This window comes from Pseudorasbora parva, chromosome 15 (assembly GCF_024679245.1).
Source record: "Pseudorasbora parva isolate DD20220531a chromosome 15, ASM2467924v1, whole genome shotgun sequence".
Lineage (NCBI taxonomy): Eukaryota > Metazoa > Chordata > Actinopteri > Cypriniformes > Gobionidae > Pseudorasbora > Pseudorasbora parva.
In genome coordinates this window covers 17,890,290-17,917,806 of record NC_090186.1, presented here as the reverse complement: position 1 = coordinate 17,917,806, position 27,517 = coordinate 17,890,290, and the positions used below count along the sequence as shown (strand labels likewise).

At 39.4% G+C, this 27,517-nt stretch overlaps 1 protein-coding gene across 1 annotated transcript in view; it reads right to left on the bottom strand.

The window, feature by feature from the left end:
- Positions 1-27,517, bottom strand: part of dlgap2b (discs, large (Drosophila) homolog-associated protein 2b) — a 186,379-nt gene that overhangs the window by 49,478 nt on the left and 109,384 nt on the right. The window contains exon 3 of the mRNA XM_067417278.1: positions 11,089-12,236. Within this exon, the coding sequence (XP_067273379.1) occupies positions 11,089-12,236 (1,148 nt within the window). The remainder of the gene's footprint in view (positions 1-11,088; positions 12,237-27,517) is intronic.

The window sequence follows — 27,517 nt, the reverse complement described above, 5'->3', positions numbered from 1 at the left end:
GTTGATTAGATAATTGCATTCATGAGAAATTGAACAGGTGTTCCTAATAATCCTTTAAGTGTGTGTGTAGTATATACTAATTAGAATTTTATCAGGCACCAGTATTCCTGGTCTAGGAAGAATACAAAAGAGTATTGGTAATTTTAAAGGGTTACTTCAGCGATTAGCATATGGCCTTGAATCAGTAGAAACCCTGGAGTATATTCAAATGATTGTGCTTTCCCCCCTCATCCCCCTGAGACAAGAGATTTAGGCATTTTATTTCTGGAAAAACTCCTCCTAAGATGGAAATTGACGATATTTGCATCATAGGAGGAATGTTTGGAATAAGGCTAAAGACTACAGCCAGCAGAGGGAGCCATTTCCGCATGTTTTGAACCCGCGCATGGGGGATGGGAGATCACACTCAGCTCACAAGGAGAGCTCAGCTCACAGCTGCAGGCACTCATTTAAACGGAGCTATGGTGAGCAATGTAAGTCTTTTAACTTCTCAAATTAATTTCTATGAAAGTTAAGCTTGCAAAGGCATGAACTGAAACGCGACAGACTGAACTCGCGTTGTGAATGGGTGCCGCGAGTGTAGTCGCGATTACCTCAGCTCTCATCACGAGAGCTCATCAGCTCAATTATCTCACTCCTGCAGTTAGTGCTCAGTACTGTGATACTCGCGCAGTGACTCGCTCATTATATTTAACAGACACGTTCAGTTTTTAATTGTAGTGTCTTCAACTCAGTCATAGTAATCCAGTAGCCGTGGCTTTGGGAATGGCCTCACAGGGCAGCGAAGCATTCTGGGAATTGTAGTCTTTCATCCCCATTCGACAAAAATACATTTTCTGTCTTTTCTCAGTCTAGAAGGCACCAAATTCAAAAATAATTTCACATTTCTACTACATTGATGACCCAGTTTAAATACAGATTCATCTTCCCAGCGCTGAAGTACCCCTTTAAGGACCTGACAGCCGCCATTTTGAAAATGGGGGCTTTCTTAGAGTCAAATTTTTGTAAACTTTAAGTATGTTTTAAGTACATCTGATACCACTGTAAACCACTGAGAAACCTTTTGTTCTAATTTTTTGGGGTCAAACCATATTTGCAGCTTACTAAGTGCATTTCTGACCCACTTTAGTAGGATTTAAGCATCTTTATATGTAGTTAAATAATTACTTCTGTTATGGTTAACATAACATAACATATGGTTAATATGGTTAAAGTGTGCAAATGTACTGACAAGCATTTATGGTCAATTAAAATATGCTTTAATGTCATTTCTATTATAACTTGCATGTCATGTATTTAAAAATATTTATAATTACACAAGTGTAATATTGAAGTTGCAATTTAGTACATTTAACATATATTAACTTGTATTATTAATTAACTTGTAATATTAAATAACATTCTATTAGATAACATTCTAACTGCTTTTAAAGTAAAACCGTTAAGTAGACATTATTACAAAGTGTGCTTTTAAAAAGTATATTAAGTGTGTTAATAAACATGAAATCATGAAAGTATACTCTTTAAGTACCCACAAATGCAAATAATGTCATCATTTACTCACCCTCAAGTTGTTACCTGTTTCTACCACAAGAAGGCACTACAGAGAGCACACTCATTTACTGTACGTGATTGTTCATTATGCACTGACAGTGAGGAAGTGCAGATAGAGATATGACTTCACTCAAGAGCAGAATTAGAGGAATCAAAATGAGATAAAACCATCAGATGGTAAAATAAGGCCTGCAGAATACTTTTAGACGTTTCCACTCACTTTGAGATTGCATGCTATCATTGCAAATTCAGATTGAGTTCAGTCCTTTCTCGACATTTCGCTTACTCTATTTGCTGGGAGATAGAAATGTCTCCAGGGGTTAGAGTTGATAAGGAAGTTAAGAAAATAAAGTTTCAAAGGAATGAGAGGCACTTCGCAGAGCTGTGCTAACATTGCTAACATTTAGCTGAAGATCCTTGATCTCTTCCTTCCCAGATTTCCTAGGTAAATTAGCTTAAAAAAAAGACCATGCTAAATTTTGGTGGTTAACAACACGGTTGGCCAGCTCCACCAACTAGTCCAGTAGGAAATCGATAAATTAAGATATGGGAGGAATTCTATCAATGTAGCAATTTAAGTCAATAGCTACAGACCTCCAGAGACGTATTCTTTAGAGTGACTAATCACACGTCTCTGTCTGGCAATCCCATGGACAAGTCTGGGTTTGGCAGTTGCAAGGAGAACGGTACTTGCCTGACTGAATTTTGTCACGTGTAAAGTTTGGTGGTGGTGGTGGGGGGGGGGGGGGGGGGGGGGGTTATGGTGTGGGGTTGTTTTTCAGGGGTTGGTCTTGACCCCTTAGTTCCAGTGAAAGGAACTCTTAATTCCTTAATCATGCTCCCAACTTCACTTTAAACCACATCTGCCTTTTCAACAAACTGGAACACAGCTGTATTACAATAAGATCAAATTTAAAGTTCATGGTTATTCCTGAATGGGTAATTAGTGAGTTTATCTATTTTAATGTCACTTATAGTTCACCCAGGGTGTCATCTCTCTTGAGCACTGACAAAAGGTTGACAAAAGGAGAGGTCTCGTTTTTTCTTTACTATGCAAACATGACAATGCTGTAGAACAGTATGTGCTGACAATTTGTACAAAATAGTCCTCAGCTTCTCAGTACAAGGAGTCTACTGGTACTTATGCCATAATTAACCTTCAAAGAGGAAGATGTCAGTTAGATGTCAGGAACTGATTAGTTGAATAACAGTGTGCAGCAGTCAGCATGACCTATGTCTGCCCCATGCCATAAATCAGAATGAAATTCAGAAGCAGTAGGCAAAGCAATCTGTGAAATGCTATATGCCTAAATGCAATGTGCTTAAATTAATCTTAATTCAGATCTATTTTGACAGATACATCAAAATCAGGAAATTAGTGATTTAAATGGATAGTTCACCCAAAAGCTAAAATTCTGTCATTAATTACCCTCATGTCGTTCAAAACCCATAAGACCTTTGTTCATCTTCGGAACACATATGAAGATATTTTTGATGAAATCTGAGAGCTCTGTCACCCCTCCATAGACAGTTTTTGTGCGCAAAAACATACACAAATAACACTATTATTCAACAAATTCATTCTAGCCTGTGTCAGTCTCCTATCCAGTTTACGCTGTAAATACAGTGCAACTCCCGCGTTGCACTGCTTACAACTGAAACTGTGTAGGAGACTGACACAGGCTAGAACTAAATTGTTAAATAAAGTCATTATTTTTGTTTGTTTTTGCACACAAAACGTATTCTCGTTGCATCATAGAATTAAGGTTGAACCACTGGTTGAATTAGCTGATTCATCTATTATTGTGCAAACTGTCTGATGTGCCAGCTGTTAGTTTGTGTTTCTTGTGGTAAGGTGCATGTTTGTGTTTTCAAATATCAACAGTGTTTCTAAAAAATTGCTTACTGCACATTTAAATGACGTCATCAAATACATTTGATCAAACTAGGGATGCTCATATTGACCGCTTAACCATTAACCGAAAGTAAGAATTTTGACCGATTAATACTATCAGTTAAACGGTTTAAAGGGTATTTTTGTATTTTGCATTTTTTTTGTTTGTTTGTTTGTTTGCTGCATGGTTCAAGAAAAATGTGCTGTATTTGTTAACTCACAGGGCACATCGACACATGCAACCACACGTGTCTACACAGATGTGTCTACACGCAAAAAGAAGCAATGGAAAAGAAGTAGGTCTAATGTACGTGTGGGACCATTTCGACAGAAAGGGCGACAAAATTACTTGCAAAATATGCTATGCGGTATTAAAATACAGCAGTAGTATTTTATTTCAAAGCAAACGAAAGCCAGTTCCCAAGGCTGGCCACTCTAGCGAGGCGTTATCTCTGTATTCCCGGGACATCAGTGCTATCTGAAGCCTTGTTTAAGGCTTTTCGTAGTGTGGTTTTGGTCAATTTTACTAAAGCAAACATTGTCACGTATGTTCTTCTCGCCTCTGTTTCCTAATGGTTTATAGAACAATTATATTTTTTTCTGAGTAGCACTCTGTCATTTCAAAGAACAGCACAGCAGTCAGCGGAGGCTCACGCTGCGGAGCCATTCGAAATGCAGGTCTAACTGTCAACAGGCTACATTCCAGACTAACCCCACATCACTTAGACATGTTACTTTAAAAAAAACGAAAAACAAAAAACATACAAGGTGCGGATTGAGGTAGGCCTGCTATTTTTATTTGAAGATAAAAACTGACTGAAAAAACTATTCCGGTTCTTCAAAGCTTCAAACAGATTCAGTGTATTTTTACCATAAATTGGTAATTATTTAAGTGATATTCAATATTGCTTACATTTCCTTAAAAACATTAGGAAAGTGTATCTCTTGGTTTTATTTCTTTATAAGACTGAACCACAATTTTCTTTAAAAAAAAGGAAAAAAAACTATTTTTTTTTATTATGACCTTTTTTTGGGGGGGTGAAAATTACAAGAACCATGATTCATTTTTTATAGTGTCACCCCTCAACCCTGCATACATTTTGTTCTAAAATACAGATAATGGTCAATTTAAATAAATTAACCCCTCATTGTTGTTTAATTAGTTTTGTCCAATGTTATTTCAATTTCAAAGTAATAAAATAACACAAAGTTGTTGTAAATGCAGTTATCATTAATTCTAATGCAAAACTCACTGAGCAACACTGATGCATCTAATTCTCAATCACTCCTCAAATGTTTTATCATTGAGTCTGCAGTCTCTGCACCGTTCTGCTCTGAAGATCTTTTCTGTAACACTAAAGATTCTCTCACAAGATGCAGAGGAAGCAGCTATGGCAAGATGGACAAGTCTATGAATTTCTTTAAAGGGTTTCTTCAGTGATTAGCACATGGTTTTGTATCAGTAGAAACCCTGGAGTATAATCAAATGAGTGTGCCCTCCCTCCTCATATCCCCCTGAGGCAAGAGATTTATGCATTTTATTTCTGGAAAAATTCCTCCCGTGACGCAAATTGACGATATTTGTGTTATCTTTGGAATGTTTGGCCAGAGGCTAAAGACTACAGCCAGCAGAGGGAGCATTTTCCACATGTTTTACACCCACATGTGGGGGATGGGATTTCCTCAGCTCTCCTCACTCATCAGCTCATTTATGACGTTAAATGTAATCTGACTCCTAATCTGAGTTAGTGCTGTGAGACTCACGTGGCAACTCGATCGTTATATTGAACTGACACGTTCAGTATTTAATTGTAGTGTCTGTTCTCTAACTCAGTCACTGTAATCCAGTAGCCGTGGCTTTGGGAATGGCCTCACAGGGCAGCGAAGCATTCTGGGAATTGTAGTCTTTCATCCCCATGAGACAAAAATACATTTTCTGTTTTTCTCAGTCTAACTAACTACTTAACTATCATAGTACGTTGCATCGTTGAAGAAATCAACTAGCTAGTCACGACTGTTTTCCGAAACTGTTTTGTCACAAATATGTTGTTCAACCACGTTGGTTAATGAGGTCACACAGGTGGTGGATTAATAACTGCTTTTAATTTATTTTTTTGAGATCGAATTCATGCTAGATTTTTTTGCTATAGACATGGGACCTGAGGAATAATTCTGATTTTTCAGTTATTCTGCTTTATTTCCAGATTCAAATAGGCTCGTTCTGTACTTGAGCATGTCTACACATGTGCACTCTTCAAAAAAGGTGCTTTAAATTTCTTGACAAACTAAAATACATAAATGACATTTGTATGTATTCAAAATAAAAGATATACGTAGACTACACTAAATTTAAGCTTGCTTATTTTGCTCAAGATAAGGATTTATTTAGTCCACATGTCATGCAAACAAGAAACTCTGCTTCTAGCCACAGGTCGAGATCTGTCGTTGCAACCACACAATTTTGCGATGCTGTTTGCAAATGTTCATCGGAACTATGGGAAATACCGACTGGTTGAACTATGTTGATAACGACGGAACTTGCGACAATAGTTGGCTAACAATGCTTCTGGAGAAGTGCACCATACAAGCAATTCCACTCTTTATAACTTCATACAGGGCCATACTCGAGAAAAAAAAAGAAAAAAAAAAGTTCCGAAACGTTTTGCCTATGTTTAGCATGAGAATCCAACTCTTTAACAGTGGAAATCAGTCAGATTGCATGAAAGAGCCTTTATACCCTTGCTTTAACAACAGTCTTTCACTACATTGTGGATTATGTTTGTATTAATCCCCAATAGACATAGTTCCCATGGGCCTTAAAAAATTACATTAGATAATCATTACTAGATTCAATTATATTTTGGCCCACATATAACTGTTTGGATTAAAAAAAAAGTTGACTAAATAAACAGTTTTTTTCCTTAAATACACAAAATAAAAGTTGTGAGCGGTTCATGTGTTTCTTACAGTCTTGCATTGGTCTAGCGGTAACATATCTCACAACTCAAAGGGGCAATGGAGTTACTTTCAAACGAATGTGCCATTCATTTAACAAACTCATTTGCTTGGCAATATTTTCATCAGACTGTTTTAACAGTGCTTTAACAATGGTTCACCTAATAGAGAAAGGTGACTGTAAAATAAGTAATTACACGTATTACCACATACTGTAGCACCCCTTGAGATGTTGATCTGCCATTCGTGGGCCTTTAATTCAGAGACTAATTCAGAGCATGGGCGTAGGTTTAGGGGGGGACGCTAGGTACTAGTCCCAATCAACATTTTAAGATGGCAAAATTGTCCCCACCAATATTTTGGCAAACTCCTTCGTGCTGCCATATGGATCGATTCCGTACCGGTGAAGCAGTCGATTCTGTTCCCTTCGGAATGTCTGTTTCCCTTTACGCAAACACACTGCAAGTCACTCGTAGTTGCCGAGTTACCATGCGTACCGTCAGAAATAACGAGAGCACGAAGGGCAACTGGATGTACGGGAAGCCGAAAGGTTCAAAAAGGTTTTTTTTGTTTGTTTTTTTTTAACTTGTTTTTAGAAGCGCAGTTTAACCATGCTTATTTCTTGTCAATTTTAAAGTGTATTATCGATTTCAATGTATTGTTTACTAAGGCTTTGGTTAGATGGTCACAGGTGTTTGTCACATTTTACATTTTGACATTTGGAAGTAGCGCCAACACTTTTGGCCTTTTTCGCTTTCTGTACACCCAGCTGTGCTTAGGTGCTTCTTGCATCCGCTATCAACAGACATGCTTCGTTAAGGGGGAACAGGAATTCCGGAAGGGAACAGAATCGACTGCTTCACTGTCCCGTATTTACAAGCAAAATGACGCATCCCGCCGTACCAAGCCAATACGGGACGCGATGCACAAGATTGGGTTTTAGCAGCTTTGCTGCTGCCATAGCGACGGAGTCTAGAGAGCATGCGCTGTAAACTTGCGCGTTTTTTTAAAAACATGTCGAGCTCGCGTCCACCGTTTAGACGCAAGAGGATTTCCAGATATAGGGCTGAATAGAAAAAAAAGGCATCAGTGGGTCTGTCCCCTTTGCAGAGAAGCATTTCAGTGTCTCAGACTGAAAGCAGCAGCGATGACGGACACATCCGTGCTTCTAGGTAGGCCATTTAATGGATAATATATTAATATAATATTCCATACATTATCAAAGCTTGGCAGACTTATTTTTCTAGATATTAGACCGGTTAATTAATAGATTATAGCCTAATTAATATTATTAATTTTTATCATTTAGCTATAGGCTATATTAATAATAAATAATCCTGTCATATAAAGTTTGACATTTAAAAAATATTTAGATAAAAATGGGACAAATAATTGCATACTAATATAGTCATAATAGTAAATTAATATAGAAAATTAAATTTAATTTAATTTTTGAATTTCAGAACATTTTTTTCAGTAAAGTGGTTACTGGTTCAAAATGACTGCTTAAAGAGACAGTGCACCAAAAAACTAAAAATCTGTCAATTTCCTTTTTAGACATACATTTCTTTGTTATGTTGAATTCCTACCATGGAAGGCAATGGTGCCCCCAAAGCAGCCTGGTTACAACATTTCTTCAAAATATCTTCTTTTGTGTTCAGCAGAACAGAGAAACTCACACAGGTTTGGGACATCATGAGGGAGAGTAAATGATGACAGCATTTTTATTTTTGGGTGAGCCATCCTTTTAAAATGCACCAATATAGGCTACTAAAGAGTTCTTTAGAAATAAATAAAATAATCAAATGTAAAATAATATAAAATGTGTTCTGTTGCAAGCTTGCATAGACCTGCTTGATTCCATGTTTATTGTTGAGCTGTTGTCGTTGTTTAATTGTCACTCTTATCACTACTATCACTCTTTAAATGCCAAGTTCATACATGATTTTCAAAAACTGATTCAAAACTGATTTGGAAAAAAAAACTTACACACAAAATAACTTATTTTCAATATAAAAAGTGATTGTGCATGATCCCTTACGAAACAAAAATATATTGCAAGATATTTGAAAATATCATGCAATATATTCACATATATGGGATTGAATATTTATATTTTCCAATATATTGCAATATATTGAAAGCAGCAATCATTTGTATATTTTGCAATATATTGCGTGAATATATAATTTATTTCATAATACCATCAATGTATTATTCCATATATTAAAATATAGTTCAAGAAAATATATTGGTAAATATATTTCGCTTTTGAAAGGGATTATATAGCATTATGGCTTTACAATCAAAAATTGTGGTTATAATGGAAGTCAATGGGGCAAAAGCAGCCACGAACAGTAAATGAGGGAGAAACAAAAACTGATCCTGTACAAAAACTAACAATGCATCAAATCTAAAGTTGTTACTAATCTTTGACATGCTCAATAATGTGATAAGAGGTAAAAAAAATATCCAGTCCACAATCATTTTTTATATTGAAAATAAGTAATTTTGTGTGCATGTTGTGTTTTTTTCCAAATCAGTTTTGAAAATCATTTAAGAACTTGACAAGTAAAGAGTATTTTGTTTTATTATTATTATGGTACTGGATTGGGCCGAAAAGCCTCATAAATTAATAATCGTATTAATTCCTAAACTATGGTGCTATAAACTATAGTATTTCCATACTCAGTGATAAATAATAGACTATATAATCTGGGCAAACCTGGTGGGATGTCCCCACCAAAGCGGAGACCAAACCTACGCCCTTGATTCAGAGGATTCAGAGACATGTGTTTGCAGTTTAAATAATGATGCTCTAAAAAGTTAATGGCCAAACGTGTCATTGCAAAAGTTCACAATGCTGCTGCAGGCGAAATATAATGTGGACAACACTGAATAAATATTTTTTTCGTCAGGTTAAATAGCGATAGTTGGTCATTCAAACCCCTTTATCTAAAACCTCTCTACTTAACCGTTGGACTAGCATATCTCTCATGTTTAACACTTTTTTATCTGCGTTTGTAGTTCTAATTGAATCCTCGTCCAACTCGCAATGGGTTGTGGGCAATATCAGCCGTTAGAGTGTGCATCGATCCGCACTTCGAACTTTGACCGGAAATAGTAAACCATCCGGGAATCTTTGGAATACTCTTTTCAACATACTACGATTTGGGACATACTAATTCTATTTTCGAATACTATTTAGTTAGCCTGGTCTTACCAGACTCACAGAGAGTCTGGCCACTCTCCATTAACAAGCATTTACTTCCACGAAGGTGGGAACTCTGTTGAAGTTTAAAACTATTGGATCTTCCCAGAGCTACTCTGGATCTGCCATAACTAATAATTAACATTTGGTCGTTACGTATGTCACGCTCCCTTCTCACATGGATATCCGCCAAAATAAATGTGCATGCATGGCACCTCAGTGATAAAACCTAAAACTCATGCAAATGGATTGTGATTTATTCATGGGGGAGGGGAGAGTTTTGTGATCAGAAACATGCAGATCACATGGTCTGTAACATGATTGTATGCTGTAAATAAAAAATCATATCCTTGGTATGTATGATAATAAATGCTGCTACAAATAACGTCCAAATTCAAATATGTACGTGCGTTTATTTTAAAAAATTGAGTGGTGAGGAAATATATTACTCTTGTAAATACATGCCAGCATTTTAAAGAAATACAAGCGCATCCAAATAACAACCAAGCTGAACCGTACGGTGCTCTGCAGTGGTCAAAAATTATTGTAAACAGAGAATTTTGAAGTGATATATTCTTGAAAAAAGCATTATTACATCACCACACGACCTTGCACGTCAAAAGCAGTAGGTAATTCGGCCGGGGATTTTTACGCGGGTGGTGGGAGATGAACGGCAATAAAATAACTGACCAGCCCCTGTAACTTAAATGATGGCAATACCTTCCGACCCCACGAAGAACAATTACCATCCGAATAGGGCTTCAGCCAACTCCTTCACCACTAACGGAGCGAGCTGGAAAATCAAACTTTTTCCGAATTCACCCTGTTGGGGAGGAGGGCCACCAACAAACCTCAGCAAAGATTGTTCTTGCTCCGGCTTTAACTTCTGGATACTCGGCAGCGGTGCCACAACGGAATGAATGGTTTCTTTCATATCTTTCTCTGCTGCCATTACTGAACTATAACTCAAACTAGCACACGACATCAACGTCATCGTTCTCAGCCAGTCCCTCTGTTCGCTGATTGGGCTGGTAAAAATTTGTCTGGAGAAAACCTAAGAATACACTGCAGTTCCAGGCGTAGTACTGAAGGAAAATTAAAATTGAGCAGAAGTAAGTAGGAGGACGGAGCCAGGCTACTATTTACTATGGATAGTATGTGAATTGGGATGCTGAGTATCTTTGGTTGCAAGACCATGACAACGGCCATCTTTGAACCTCTCTCACTGTACAATATAGGACCACTGTTTAGAAGCCACGATCTTTATGGGCTTTATGGGTAACCAGCCCAGAGTGAAATCTCATTGGTCCAAAATCATTTCCACACCACATAAGTAATTTATAGCACGTCACACCCCGTTACACTAATTATAAATGCTATCATATCAAAAAATGGTTCATTTTACTGGTTAATTTCTGATAAGCAGTTGGGAAACCACCATGACATCTTCTCAAGGATGAAAGCCATGACTCACCTGTAGGTAGTGTGTAGACCGGAATGATGGTTTAAAGTCCTGATGCATCATGGGCTTCTCCAGGTTAAGGGAGGACTTTCGATAGGCCTCTTTGGCCTGGCTGACGGTAAGCGTTGACCAGGAACTCCTCTTCATGAACTTTCCCTCAGGTGCCATGGATTCGCAGGCCGAACACTTGACGTCATTGTTGCTTTTGGAGGTTTTGAGCGAGTGGTCTCCAAAGTGAGTGTGCATGGATTCTGGGAAACTGTGACCGACGTGTTCATAATGGTGACGGCTCAAAGCGCTGGCCGTGCGGTAGGTGCTGTCGCTGTCTAGGTTGTCATCCGAGCTCCACCAGCCCCCTGTCCCCGACCGGTGCCTGCGCTCCTTGCTTTTACTGCGCTTGCTTCCGTGTTTAGATGAGTGATGATTGCCGTGGTGATGGTGATGGCTTCCCCCGCCCCCACTGTCACCTTTAGTGCCATTCATCTTGGATGATCCCTCCAGTGAGTGGGACTTGGTGAAGAGCTTCTGGACAGAGTGCACCAGGTGTCGGATACGACCGGGGCTCTCGCTGCGCTGTTCCCCTCCAGTGCCGGCAGATGTGCGTTGGTACTGCAGCGTATGGAAGCCATCACGGTGAAGCGGAAGCTGCTTTTCAAACTGGTCCAGCAGGTTTGCGGGGATGCGGTTGCTCTTGCTGCTGCCGTGGTGAGAGGCAGATGTTGCGGCTGCGGCTGCGGCAGATGTGGCTGAGGTGGTGATGGCTGCACAGTCTTCCCGGGCAGCTGGGTCGTAGTACTGTGAACTGTAGTGCATTCTGGGAAAGGTGCTGCTGGAGATGTGGTCGGCAGGGGCAGTGGAAGGTAGCACCATGGGTGACATGATCATGCAATCGGAGTGAATGGAGCTGCGGGGGGAAAGACGGTGATGGAAGTCCATGACGCAGGTCTCCGTGGGGCTGAGCAGGTAGGAGTGGCGCAGATCGGACACATGCATGCCGTGCAGGTCATGGAGATGCTCGCACTCCGCCAGTCCACACGGGGCCAGTGTGGGAATCTGGTGCGGCACACGACCACCTGATAAGCCCTTCATGTTCCTGGGTGGAGAGAGGCTACTATCCTCATTGAAATCTCTGGATGGTGACCAGGGGGAACACTGCTGGTCTAGAATAAAGAGAAGGACATTCAAGGTTATAGCAATTTTACTAGGCTGCTGAATTCAATCAAAAATTCAAATGTCTTAAAGAAATGTCACCCAAGCACATTTATCCTGAATAACAAACACATTGCTTTTGTTTTGGAGAATACCATTACTTTACCCAATACTAAACATTTGTGAGCAAAATCTAATTTATTTCTAAAACATATTAAATGTCCGCTGTGAAACACCAAGTTGTATGTATTTTTCCAGAATAACTGAGTTGAAGCTCCAAAAGTGAGAACAAACAAATCATAAAAGTAGTCGCATGCTTCTTCTTCTGAATATAGAGTTAAACATGGAGAGTTTTTTGTAAACAACTGATATCAAATGTCATTGTTCCTTGCCCATTCTTTTTATTACTATAACATGGCAAAATTGTTTCAAATAAATAAAACAAACACAATATATTAATGCAATATAACTTGACGATCACTTGTTGCCAACTCCTGAAGTAACACTATAACCTTTAGAAATGTTACTGAAAAATCTGCACTAATAAACAGACTGACATGCAAACGCAGACATTTGGAGTGATACAAACAGTGAAATGTATATCAGCATTGTATATCAGTACTCTTAGTACGCTCTTTTACTAATCAGAGCACCAGAACTGTTCAATTATATTATTATTCTAAGGCAATTGTAAAGGGTGATGGCTGTAGTGGCATGCACTGCGAAGGAGTGTTCAAAATAATCTTTATACTAAGTCACAAACTATAACACAGGAAATTGTTGGAGATAAAAAGAAAACACAACCACAAAACATTGACGGGCAAATAATATCAAACTGAGGAAACTAAGGGTATATATAGCAGGGAGATAATAAGCTGGAATAAAAACAGGTGCAACTATAATTAAGAACCATGAGAAACAAAGGAACTAATGACAGTAAACATAGGCAAAGGAACACAGGGAACAGAATGAAAACAAAACCAACAGAGTATACATGTTGCAGCCATATCATGTTATTCAATTGATTATTATTTGTTTTTAATCAATTGACCTACAAATAAAACCTATTGTAGTTGGATCCACTTCAATGATTGGAGAAATTGTGCTAACATGTAATAGCCTAGTCCTCAGGGGTGAGAATACGTTGTGGTGGTCTGGGATAAAACTGAGTTTTCCCTAAGCCAGGAGCTAGCATGCTAGCAAGTGACATCATCGTTGACAAAATATTGATTTGCTTTAAGTTTTTAAAGTCTACCCTTGTGAAAAAAAGTGCAATTTACCATACTAAAAATAGAACTTATTAGGCAAATACTGCAATATACTTTAAAAGAATATGTTTTCTGATACTTTTGCATTTTATTTACAATTAAATGAAAATAATTATAGCTTGAATTTAAAAGTGCTTTTGACCCATTTAAGTAGGACTTAAGTACATCTTATATGTTTTGCTGAATGTATGGTCATTTCTACTGAAACTTGTATGTCAGGTATTGTTTTTACACATTTCTAATGAAGTTGCAATTAACATTTACAGCACATTATTTAAATATAAAAAATATGATTTAGTATGTTAGTCAACACATCAAAATACTGTTTTGATGTTTTTAAACACAATGATTTAAAACACACTTTAAAGTTAAACTTTTAATTTGACAATACTTTTTAAAAGTACTTAAGTGTCGTAATAGTGTCACTCTTTTAGTACACTTAATTGGCCTATTCAATTAACATTATAGCCTATAATACTACAGGGCCGTTGAATGCTTGAATCTGACTGGCTGATGAACGTTCCGAGGTGTGCAATAATTTTCTGGGAAACGCACAGCGAACGTAGTTCCAGGCACCTCTCTTGACCACATTACAGTTCCATATCACTTCGCATAGTTAACGGTAATAACGGAAATTACAGGACAAAAAAAACAACATAAAGCAACTTTAAGGCTACACATGACATTTGTTCACTAGCGAGGTAATAACAGCGCAGCACAGAGGTACCCTTATTCACGCAAGCTCTCTCTCTCTCTCTCTCTCTCTCTCTCTCTCTCTCTCTCTCTCTCTCTCTCTCTCTCTCTCTCTCTCTCTCTCTTTCTAATAACTTCATTAATAACTTCATTAGATTGCTATCAACAGCTCAAGCCTCCATTACCAGCTTTAAAATGACGTTTCAGAACTAGCAAAAGAGCCGCTGGATGAGACGCGGAAGAAATGGTCTTACTCACAATAGCAATTTAAGTACAAAAACTGGAATAATCCCTTTAAATATATAATCGGATCGATTTCTTGAGGTGTGTAACCGTAGTATAAGCTGAATAATTAACTCCGGGACGATGAATTATTAGAAAAATAATGCACACCCGAGGTGTAACGGCCCCTCCGCTTCGCATCTTGACCGCATCACCACCTATTTTGTGCATTATTTTTCTAATAATACAACGGCCCGTTCCTTACTTTCTAATAATTCCTTACTTATCTGCATGTACATTTTTTATACATGAGGCATAGCAAGTTTATTTGTAACGCACATTCCATACGCAATGGTAAAAGTGCTTTACACAGCAAAGGAATTAAAATAATCACAGCATATGCATAAGAAATAAAAAATAACCTGAATCACTAAGTTTGAGGTAAAGAGTCAGATATATATCACAAATATTATTAGCATATTGTTGTCTACACTTCTGGGTAGTCTGGCTTTAGCTAGTTAGAATGGTCTATTTAGCTCTTGCTGGTAAATGTTATAACTTGTTTCTTTGCAAGCAATACATACACTAAAAAAAATATTTAGTTTGTTATTTCTTAAAATTGTCTGCCTTCTAGTCACAGCTTAGGCTCTAGTGAAGGGTTAATGTATGTTCTTGTGGTGCCATCACCCAGTTTTCCTGCAGATCCAGAATGATTAGTCTCATGTATCTATAACTGAGTGCCAATGAGCGAAGATTAAAAGATTTCAGATCTCCAAACATGTATGTCTGTGATGCACCATCCAGGCCCCCTGGCTTTGAAATGAATGGGAATGCTAACAATAAACTGTCTTCATATACACTTCCTTACTTTATAATACCATAAAACCATATCCAAAATAATCACAATGGTAGGATATCCAAACACCCCCACCCCACATACACACACAAAAAGAAAAAAAAACCTATTAATAGCATTTAACTTTCTATTATAGATAGACTCAAAAATGTTTAGTGAGTTTAACTAATGTTGATAGAAAGGCAATTGTTATGAAGGACTGTCATGTGTACATAACAATGTACTATGATTGGTGAGTTTCTGACTGACAGCTTAAATTACAAATAAAATTTGGCACCACCTGTAGACAACTCCTCTCAAAGAGGAAATGAGTAAGTGTTTCATCTGGAAGCTTCGAGTGCGGAGCTACGAGTTTCTCCACAGAGATTATTATCCAGTTTATACGTGCAGTTAAAAGTGAGTAAAGTAAACTAAAGTTCCGATGTTTATGGTTATTTTCTTATGTATATTCATGTGTTGTTCCTGTTGAGTGAAAAATAGTTTACCACAAACTAAAAGTATTAGCATAGATCCTTATCTATCGCAATCGTGCATTGACAATTCTGATGAAGAACAAGTATTCCTCAGTACTATAATTATTTACAAGACATGTTTACATATATTTACCATGAGTGCTATATGCTTTGTTGTACATTCGTGAGCTAAATGTGTATGCCGTAAATGCACCGTTATGTTGTTTACATAAAGGCAGCCGGAATGGTGCTAATGACGTTACAGCCGCGAGTTCGAGCCCCGCTCAGAACAGGATTCTTACATGATGATAAATAAGCCTACATGACAATATACTATAGTAAATTTGGATTTCATTGCAAGTGTAAGAGTTAAGTACTTGTACTGTTATTTGTCCATTGTTATCATAATTACACATTATTTATGTGTACTGCTATTAGTATCCTTTTGTATATTGTTATTTACCAATTTGTATGTATATTTTCAGAACCACAAACTTGCACCAACTTATGGTTGAGAATAAATGTTACAGAAGGAACATCAGAGTCCTTATTGCATTCTAACTGGATGTACCATAGTGATTGCAACCAATTACAACCAGACAATTTAAGTACTCCAAAACATATGGTCCTTCGAGCCGGATTGTGCTATTGTGGAATTATGTAAGATGGCCTCTGACCAGAGAAGTAGAGAAGCAAGGCCTGCTAATGTACGTCCGAAATGACAAGTGCGGCCACCAGCCTGGTTGGAAGATTATGATGTTTCTCTCCCGTACTATGATCAAGCTTCACCAGCTGTTCAAACCACGCAACCCACCACAGAGATACAGGAGCCTTACCACCATATTGAGAGGGCAGCTGAGATGACCCCCCTCACTCATCATCAATTCTCTGATCTTTCAACTGGACTCAGGCAGAGACATTTTACTCATTCTGGCCAGGTTGAACTGATATGTGAGGGCACACCAGTACCTCACCACAGTATATCAGGGGACATATCCTCAGAGATTATGGCGGCCATTCACCAGCTAAAGACTGAAAATCAGAGGCTACAATCTACGGTCTTAGACATGCAACGACAAATGCGTGGTGATATTGCAGTTTCATTGGACCAAAGGAAAATGCCACCATCACATGATGGAGCCTCGTCTCATCAATGGCGGCTACCTCAAGCAAACCTGCCACACTCTGCTTGGTACCACAAGCTGACAGGTATCAATTGCAGCCTCAGAGGGATGTTAGTAGAGCCTCCATACCCATAGACAGTAAAAGAAATGGACGGAGGGATCCCATTGCCTTCTACGGCGTTAAGTGATGTCAGTATAGGAGCACTCACTTCCTGATGGCTGAGCGAACTGCGCAGGCTCAGACTGAGCTTGACAACGTAGATGTGACGTGAGCCTCCTGTCTGACAGCTGTAGGTCTTCTAGTAGTTGTGGAAAGTGAAAGCTGAATCACGTTGTTTAAATATTTTCTCCCATTGCTTTTGGCTCACTACGGGCTTCTCCCCATTCTTCCCCCTTGACTTTATCAGACTTTATGTCTACACGTCCCCCCAACTGTCTCATAGACAGTAGAAGATTGCCTGCGAGCGTCTCCTCAGGTCTATACGGTAATTTCTCAACTGTGCGACAGAGTCGCGTTGGTTATGACGCAATAGTTAGCCTATTTTTACAAAAACAGCTTCTACGGGGCGATAGTGTAAGATACAAGGTAACGGAGCCTTTAATGCATTGTCGTGTTTCTTTAGGAATAAACAATGGACAAATGGAGTCTTTAAACGTCTCAGATGTAAAGTTATTCACTGTCAAAATGACTCAAAAATGAATGGGAGTCAATGGGATGCTAACAGCAGGTGATGGCTTGGTTAGCAATGGCAGCCCCTAGGGGTGGAACGCTTTCCGAGCGCTAGATTACCCCCTTGTCCATACCGTATGAAGAGGAAGACTGGCCCCCTCCTTCTCCACCAGTAACATATGAGTTACCACTCTCTCAAACTGCAGTGAATAGACCATTACCTCCACCTCCACCACCAAGAGCAGCAGTCCCAGACTTAATGGAGGAATTAACTGCATGTTTGCGTAGACTAGGCAGGACACCATACCTGCCATCATGTCCAATAAATCCAGAGTATGTTGAGCCAGATGATGATTCAGTAGTAGCATCTGACCAGCAGATGGCACATAGTGATGATAAACAGCCTAGGTATCCCCACATACCTCCTCATGTCAGTATGCAGTATCGAAAAGAAATTGGTGAGGATCCTCACAACCTTCAGCAAGAGAAAGTATATCGGGGCCCTAAGCCCACAATCCCTGATTTCACAAAAGGGGACCCACGAGAGTTTGCAAGATTGAAGATCTCCCTGGATAATATTCTGCCTGAGGATGCCACAGAGATTTAAATATCAGATACTTCTAGATCATCTCAAGTTTGAGGATACCCTTCTAATAGCAGATTCTTATACAAATTCAAAGAGACCTTATTAAGACACCATGGCTTCCCTCGCAGAGCAGTATGGACAACCCCACCAGTTAGCTCTGTGGCATATTGCTGACCTCATGGAAGGCTATGGTATCCGCAGTCATGATACAGCTGGATTCAAGAAGTTTGCACTCAAGGTTAGAGCGCTGGTGGGCATGCTAGATCAGCAAGGGGAAAGTGGTAATGTTGAACTACAGTGCGGCTCACATGTCACTAGGCTTCTGTCCAAGTTACCTCATGACCTGTGGGCTGATTTTAAGAGGTACATGTATCCCCTGGGAGTCCGCATCCCCACCCTCCTGAACTTTGCAGAGTGGCTAGAGTACGAATTGACAATTCAAGAAAGTGACCTTGAGTTTTACAGAGAAAGAAGGGAACGCTCTGATCAAAGGAAGGACAGGCGTAAGGATGTCAAATCTAGTAAGACATTATCCATATTTCACAGCTCAGACCAATCCCCCATCAATCCATTGGCAGAGGGGTCTGGTCCAGGTGCTACTAGACCTCAGAACCAGGTAAAGGTGTACTGTCCCTATTGCTCCAACACCCAGCATTACTTGAATCAGTGCCATAACTTTAATCAGCTTACTAAAGAACAGAAGAGCAACTGGGTAAAAACAAACAAGAAATGTTGTGGCCTACATGAGCTGTATGATAGACCAATCAGAGAAAACCCTTCTCTAGCCAGTCCCACCAATGAGGTTCTGTACTTGGATAGACAAGCCAGCTGCAGTAAAGTACTGCTGAAAGTCACCAAAGTGATCCTGCATAATGGAGAGCATGCGTTAGAGACCCCTGCCATTCTAGATGATGGCTCAGAGCGAACAATCCTCCTTCAGGCTGCTGCTCAGAAGTTGAATCTTCGTGGGAAGACAGAAGACCTGGTATTGAGAACAGTGCGACGAGACATGAAGGTCATACATGGGAATTCAGCTTTCTTCTCAATTTCTCCTGCTTGTCAGCCTCGAAAGGTCTTCAAGATCAACAGAGCATTCTCAGCAGATCAGCTAGGACTGGCAGAACATACCTACCCTATTAAAGCCCTACAAAGAAAATACAGCCATCTCATAGGACTGCTAAGCTTGTCTATTATCAGCTGTAGACTCAACAATGCCTGAATATTTATGTTGTGTCTCCCTTCAACGAGTTGTTCAAAAATATCCAGAAACTTTGGCAACTGGATGTACTGCCTCACAGGAATGAGAAGCTTGTTACTAGATCAAAGCAAGACCAGGAGGCAATTAACCTGTTGGAGTAAAAGACCAAATGGATTGATATCAATGGGGTCCAGCGTTATGCCACTCCTCTTCTCAGGGTAAACCACATGCCTAAGCTACAAGCTACAAAGGAAGCTGTGATGGCTAACCTCATCAGCACAGAGAATCGGTTAATCAGAGACCCCCAAAAGAAGCCTACATTGCTGAAATTGGGAAACTGGAGCAAGCTGGCTATGCAGTCAAGGTACAAGAGCAGATACTGAGCGAGGCTGATGAATCCTGGTTCTTCCCTCATCATATGTTGAGTCACAATTCAAAGAATAGAGTTGTCTTTAACTGTTCATTCTCCTACAAAGGTAGAAACCTAAATGATCTATTCTTGCTTGGACCAAATTTGGGGTCTACTTTACTTGGGGTGTTGCTGAGATTCAGGGAGCACTCAGTGGCTATCAGTAGTGACATAAAAGGCATATTTCACCAAGTGAGATTACTGCCAGAAGACAAGCCTCTTCTTCATTTCTTATGGCGCCATTTGGAAAGAGACAAATCACCCAGTATCTATGAATGGCAAGTGCTCCCATTTGGGACAACATGTAGTCTGTGCTGTGCTACATATGCACTGCAGAGACATGTATTTGATCACAGCCAGCCAGGAGACAGGGTACAGGACTCCATTGAAAGGTCATTCTATGTAGACAATTGTTTACAGAGCCTTTCTTCATTGGATGAAGTCAAATCGCTTGTGGATTAATTGAGAAACCTGTTAGCCACAGGGGAATTTGAGTTGCGTCAATGGGCAAGCAATATTCCTGAGGTCATTTGTCATTTACCAAAGGAAGCTAGATCAGAGAGCAGTGAACTCTAGTTCACTCAGGCTGGGGAAGATCCACAAGAATTTGCTCTGGGGCTACGTTGGTTGTGCCATTCAGACACTCTAAGGTAATAGTGCTGCCTGCTAGAGTACCCAATGCCAACCATGAGGAACATATACTGTACAAAGTGGTAGTAAGACAGTACGATCCTCTTGGCTTCATTGTTCCCTATACAACTAGAGCCAATATCCTTATCCAGCATTTGTGGGCAAAACACAAAGAATGAGATGACCCACTACTGCCAGAAGATCTTCTTCAAACCTGGCACTCATGGCAAGGGGAATTGCAACACCTGTCTAAAATTAACTTACGTCGCTGCTATATCAGTCCACAGATGGATGTTCCCAACTGCACTCGGCAAATTCACATATCTTGTGATGCCATAGGAAAGGCTTATGGTTCTGTTGCGTATCTATGAACAGAAAACCCTGAAGGATATGCTGAAGTGGCATTCCTCACTGCTAGATCAAGAGTGGCCCCTAAACGACAGCTGTCCATCCCAAGGTTGGAACTGTGTGCAGCACTCACTGGTTCTCAGTTAGCTTCTCTTCTCAATAGAGAGCTGAGATTAGACATCTGCTCCTGCTTCCTCTGGACTGACTGCACCACAGTACTGACATGGCTACAGTCAGAATCATGTTGCTTTAAAGTTTTTGTGGGCACCAGAGTCGCCGAGATTCAGGAACTAACCAGTAACCAAACCTGGCGTTATGTTGACTCTAACAATAATCCGGCTGATGACATCACCCGTGGAAAAACTTTGCTACAGTTAGCAACAAATAGATGGAAACAAGGACCAGCATTTCTCTGGCAACCACAGGATCACATGCCCATCACACCAGACCAAGGTATTGGTGACAGTTGTGAGTTGAGGAAAACTATTTGCTGCAATCATTTTGCTGTGACTGAAGATCACTCCTTCCCAGATCCAAATCAGTACAACAATTTCAAAGATATGTTTGAGGCAGTTGTACAACTAAGTCACGGGGCGGCTGGACAACAGGAAAGTCCAACAGCTGATGATTATAAAGCGGCAGAAACAGTTATCTTTAGAAAGTCTCAACAAGATAGCTTTCCTGAAGACTTTGACTGCCTAGCAGCCGGTAGACCAGTACCGGCATCTAGCCGTTTGATCACCCTTGCACCTGAATATGGCTTCGCCACAGTGATCAGCTAGACCCAGATACTATACACCCAGTAGTGCTAGATCCAGCTCACAAAGTAACGCAACTCCTCATTCAGGACATGGATAACCAACTCTCTCACCCAGGATCTGAGCAAGTCTTTGCAGAGCTTCGCCGTAGATATTGGATCCTATGAGGTAGAGCAGCGGTTAAAAAACAACAACATGCCTGCTTTGATTGCCAAAAATGGCGAGCCAAACCAAAAGTGCCTCTAATGGCAGATCTACCCCAAGCTAGACTGTTTTGGCCCCTTAACAGTGACAGTAGGAAGACGCAGTGAAAAGCGGTGGGGCATCCTTTTCAAATGCCTAACCACTCGTGCTGTGCATATAGACATCCTAACAGCCTTGATACTGACTCGTTTCTGATGGCACTGCGGCCTTTAATATATATCAGAGGTAGACCCCCTGAGCTACTATCAGATCAGGGCACTAACTTCAAAGGTGGAGAGAACTACACAAAGCATTCAAAGCCTTGAGTCCCACCTTGCAAGCACAACTAGCCAGAGAACAAATCCAGTTCAAATTCAAATCCCCCCCCCCCCCCCCCCCAATTCGGATTTCATTGCAAGTGTAAGAGTTTAGTACTTTGTACTGTTATTTGTCCATTGTTATCATAATTACACATTATTTATGTGTACTGCTATTAGTATCCTTTTGTATATTGTTATTTACCAATTTGTATGTATATTTTCAGAACCACAAACTTGCACTGACTTATGGTGGAGAATAAATGTTACAGAAGAAACATCAGAGTCCTTATTGCATTCTAACTGGATGTGCCATAGTGATTGCAACCAATTACAACCAGACAATTTAAGTACTCCAAAACAGGAATCTTCTTTCACTTCTTTCAAAATAATGATGATCACAAGAGAGAAAAGGAATTGCATATTTATGATGTAATATTTGGAAAACTTGATTAAATTAAATTAAATTCTTGCCTGAATTAAATTCAACAAACATAAAACACTGATAAGCGATGCAGTGAACTCCCAGAAAAGCCCAAATCTGTAGTTCAGTTACAGGTATGGATGCTTTTATCCACAGCAAACACATTAAAGAGACATGGTTAAAACAAATACTCAAGGGCATGATGGTGATAACTCACAAATATCATGGATTGGGGCTCAAACCTACAGTCTTTTGGCTAATGGTCCAATTTTAACCACTACACCATACCTCCAGGTCTGTTGCAGCATCTTTACAAAATAAAAATGTTTTGGTGGGTGGTATGTTTTTGGAGTGTTCTGAGCCAACACAAACACCATCTGTAAACCATAATCCTTAAAATAATTAATTGGCTTGATAAACTTGAACTAAACAAATTAGTCCAATATGGTGGTTTACCATCATGGTGATGAGTGGGGCATGAGTTTGTTTGAGAACAGAACCCTTTAAGGTACGCACCATGAAAAAAGCAAAGTAAAAATTATTTATTTGCATTTTTTATTCAATTATGATAACAATAACAACAATCAATTTATTTTTTTAATTTAGACCCTACAGTATTTTAGATACAGTCCTCTACCAAACGGTTGAGACGTCTGTTCATAATAAACGAACAAGTCATATTAAGTGCAATTTCTTGACCAATAAAAAAAATCTGTTGGCTGCTATAGATGGCTCAAAACACAGTGTGTGTGTGTGTGTGTGTGTGTGTGTGTGTGTGTGTGTGTGTGTGTGTGTGTGTGTGTGTGTGTGTGTGTGTGTGTGTGTGTGTGTGTGTGTTGTGTGTGTGTGTTGTGTGTGTGTGTAAAACTTCACCCAAGATTTGATTAGAATTTTTTCTTTTTTCTTTTTAATGACAGTGAAAACCTCCACAAATTGGTTTTGGTGGTCGTGCAACAGCACAAATGGGTTTTCACTTGTGCAACTGCACTAATGATTTTGGTCAGGGGTGTAACAGGTGCAACAGCACTTATTTTGCCTTTGACCATTCATTTCTGATGGTATGCTGCAAAGCATTCCTGCTTTGCATTCATACATAGGAATACATGACATTTCTGGCATTTCCATCTGGACACTCCCTTTGGACAGAGGTTGCATCGGCCCCGTTTATTAGAGTGTAGTGGCAAATGTCCGAAGTTGTCATATCGTACATCTGGTTGTGGGTGGGAGGGTCTTGGGGTATTGCACTTTTTGTTTGACGACATCTGTGGTGGAGAGGATGATGAAGGTCGGCCAACTTTAGATGCTGGCTTGTTGACTTGAGCCAAAGTGTGTGCGACTGCCAGACGGAACTTTTTGAGAGGCAGTAGTGCTTCTTTTAGGAGTCTGCAGTCCCGCTTGTAGACAAGCCAGGCATTTGAGATGCAGAGGTCTAGGATGTATCCAAACAGGGGAAGGTACCATCGCCTGGATTTCGCCGGGGTTTTATACATGTGTACCAGCATGTCAGACAGATCTATGCCTCCCATATGTTGATTGTAGGCAGGGATGAGTGATGGGCATGGGACAGCGACCTTTGCTTTGGCCTCTTTGCTCCACCGTTTGACAGAGGAAAGAGGTGTGATCCCACAGGCACTGCTAAGAAGGCTCACACATTTATTATCAAACCATTTCACTGCGAGCAGACCTTCAGCAGACATAAAGTCAAAAGCTCCACGTCCTTCCTTCATCAGCTCTTTGTCTGTCTTTAAGGTTGCTCCACCCATGCGGTTTGGTCGGACAGTGCCAATGCACCTGATGCCCAGGTTTTCTTGCAGGTTTTGGACTAAGTCGAAACTGGTGAAGTTGTCACAGAAGACGACTGAAAGTCTTGGCAGTGTGATGGTTTTGCAGAGTGTTGTGACAAGTTTGGCTCCTAGAAGCAGTGCCTCCTCCTGCTCAGTTAGGGAAACGTTGAAGAATGTAGACACCCCCTGATAGAGCAGAAAGTCATGAATGATGCCAGATGAGCTGGCCCGGCAGAACAATTTATAGCCCCACTTGTCTGGCTTGTTGGCAATATACTGGCGGAGAGAGCCAGCCCTTGTGCCTTTATACGCCACCATGACCTCATCCACACTGTGCTGGTAAGTGGATGGGATCAGAAGACACTGCTGACGAAGCATGTCAAAAAGGGGGCGGATTTTGTAGAACCTGTCTGGACTGCCATTGCACTGCTGATTATCATTAAAATGAAGGTACCGACGTAACAGCTTGAATCTTCTCCTTGGCATAATATCGGCTATCACACTGAATCGTGATTCAATGCACCAGTAGTCATCGATGGCTGGGAAACTGAAAACACCCATGAAGAGAAGCATTGCCAGGAATTTTTCGATCTCTTCAGGACTGGTGCTGATTGGATCTCCCAGCTCCTGGGCAGTGTAGAGATTGGTTTGCTCAGAGATATGTGTAATCATCTCATCCGTGAAGAGCATTTTAAAATACTGAAAGGGTGTCTTTACAGCATCAGGGAGGTCAAAACTTGAGTCTGGAACCTGGAATGTCTCAATGTCTTCATGCCTCCACAATCTTCTTCTGCCTTCTTTTCCATCTGAGGGTGATGGTTCAGGTGTCTCCTGTAGCTCTTCCAAAGAAACAGTTTTCAGGGAGTTTTTCCCCATTCTCCTCTTCTTTTTGGACGGTGGTTTAGAGGATGAACTTGTTGAGGCAACCTCCTCCTCATCCATTGAATCAAATGAAGTGTCCCCACTCTCTTCTGCTGGTGTGGGCAGATAATCTGGATCATCTACGGGGTCATCATCACTCAGATCCGCATCTGAGTCCTCAGGATTTTCTGGCACAAGGGCCAGAAAAGTGCGTGGTCTTGAGCCGTAAAATGATTTGACATCCATCTATCGTGTCTAAAACATAAAGAAAACAATTTGTATTACAAACCATTTACTCTTACAATGCTAGTCATATAGTAATACACAAACATAGTACATTTTAAATTATGAAATTAATAGTAACACCAGAATTGGTATTAATTCTTCAAATTTATTTTTTTATTTTTTTATTTTTTTACATTTTTGATAAAAAATTATATTGATCAAATATTTTTCATCAAATATGCAATTGAATAATATTAAATTAATAATTTTAACAATACTAGCCCTTTGTTCATTGTAAATAGCTCATTTTACCAACATTAACTAATTTACCAACATTAGCTAATTTTACCATAATTAGCTTGCTTCTCTACCATAAAATGACAACTCAACCGTTTGGTAGAGCATGTTTTGAAAAAATTATTTGACCCTTATAAGACTTATTTTTGTTTAATTATGTTACATAATTCTGTTTAACAACTCCTCTGAAATGATAATATGTCAAAAAAAAAGTCTTACCTTTAAAAGTCCCGCCGATATACGTCATCAAAGAAGGAGCAAATTTTCGCTGTGTCACATGCTGTTTGAAGGAACTCTGAAAAGGAATGCTGCTCACAGACACAGTGCCATCTAGAGGATTTTTTTTAGCATTGCACAACTACACCAAACGGTAGAGATGGCTCATTCAGGTTGAGTTAAGCTTGATGCATTTTTCAATGAAATATAGTGATTTAAACTGTGGTCTACCAAATGGTTGAGTAGTACCTTAAAGGGTTAATATTGTCATACTCAATCAGCAATTGTTATGCTATGCTAATACTATCAAAGCGTTAGTTTACCAATTAGCAAGTTAGCATTTACTGAATTTCCAGTAAAGCCAAATTTCCACTAGTAAAAATAGTTAAAATGAGATTACATGATCATTTTAAGTTCAATGTATTAATTAACAATTTAGCTTACTGAAATATTTCAAGTTTAGTGTAATTCAAATGTATGTATAAAAAATAAAAGTCTGCCAGTTCTGCTTACTTAAATGTTGAATTTCTTAACTTAATTTTGATGTAACTCATGTGCTCGGTATGTTATGTCACGTGAAAACTACAGCTAACTAAGGATAGGACTCAAATGCGGGAAGGATATAATTTATTAAAAAAACAAACAATACAAAACAAAAACCCACAAGAGGGAAAACATTTAATCAAGAAAACTGCAAAACAAAAATTCGAAAACATAACGGGATCATGGAGACAACTTACTACCACAGACTGTGAACACAAGGAGCTAAATAAGGGTAACAAATCAAGAGTAACAGGTGATAGAAAGCAAACAATAATCAAATAACAAGGGGGAGGGATCAGACAGAGACACAAGCACATGCCCAAAATAACAAAACACCCATGTGCTACAAGACAGGCAAGTGACAAACTGATTACCTAAAATTGTTTTGCCAATTTATTCAGGTTTATAGTGACAAGGTGCACTGAAAATGTATACTTTGGAATGTCACATTAAAATGGCATAACATAGTTACATGTGCTAACTAATAACACTGTATTTACTTACTTAAGTAACTAACTCTAGCTGTAGCTCTATAGTAAGTATATGTGGTTAATTTATATTACTCAGTATCTATGTGAATGTGTACAATGCAGCTGTCACCTTAAAATAAAGGGTAACATGTTACATGTAGTTACTATAGTAATAATCATAAATGATGCATAATTACTTGCAACTAACCCTATACCTAATCCGGTAACACTTTTTTTTTTTACAGTGTCCCTGTTACACGTTACATGTACTTACTATAACAGTAAATTATGCATAATTACATGCAACTAACCCTCAACCAAACCCTAATCCTACCATAACCCTATAGTAAGTAGGTATGTGTTGTTAATCAATATCACTCAGTACTTAAATATATAATTACATTGTAACTTTAGCACTATTCACACAGGAATAGTATTATCTAGGGACCTCTGTGATTTAGAAATTACTCCCCCACATCTCAGTTTTGCGTGGCGCATTCGCACGGGATAAGCAACGCCTGTGATTTTACTCAAATTTACTGACTTCTCCCGGATATGATGTCTAGACTTCGTTATAGATATAGCTGTATGAAATCATAAACAGGCATCGTTATCGTTTTGTTTATTTAATAATAATAAATAAACATAATTTCGTTCAGTTAGCTGAGCACAGACCAGTGGCAGGAGTCAGATTTAATTTATCACGAGTGAGAAGTTGACACACGGCGGATGATTCAGTTTCAATGCTAAATGTAAAA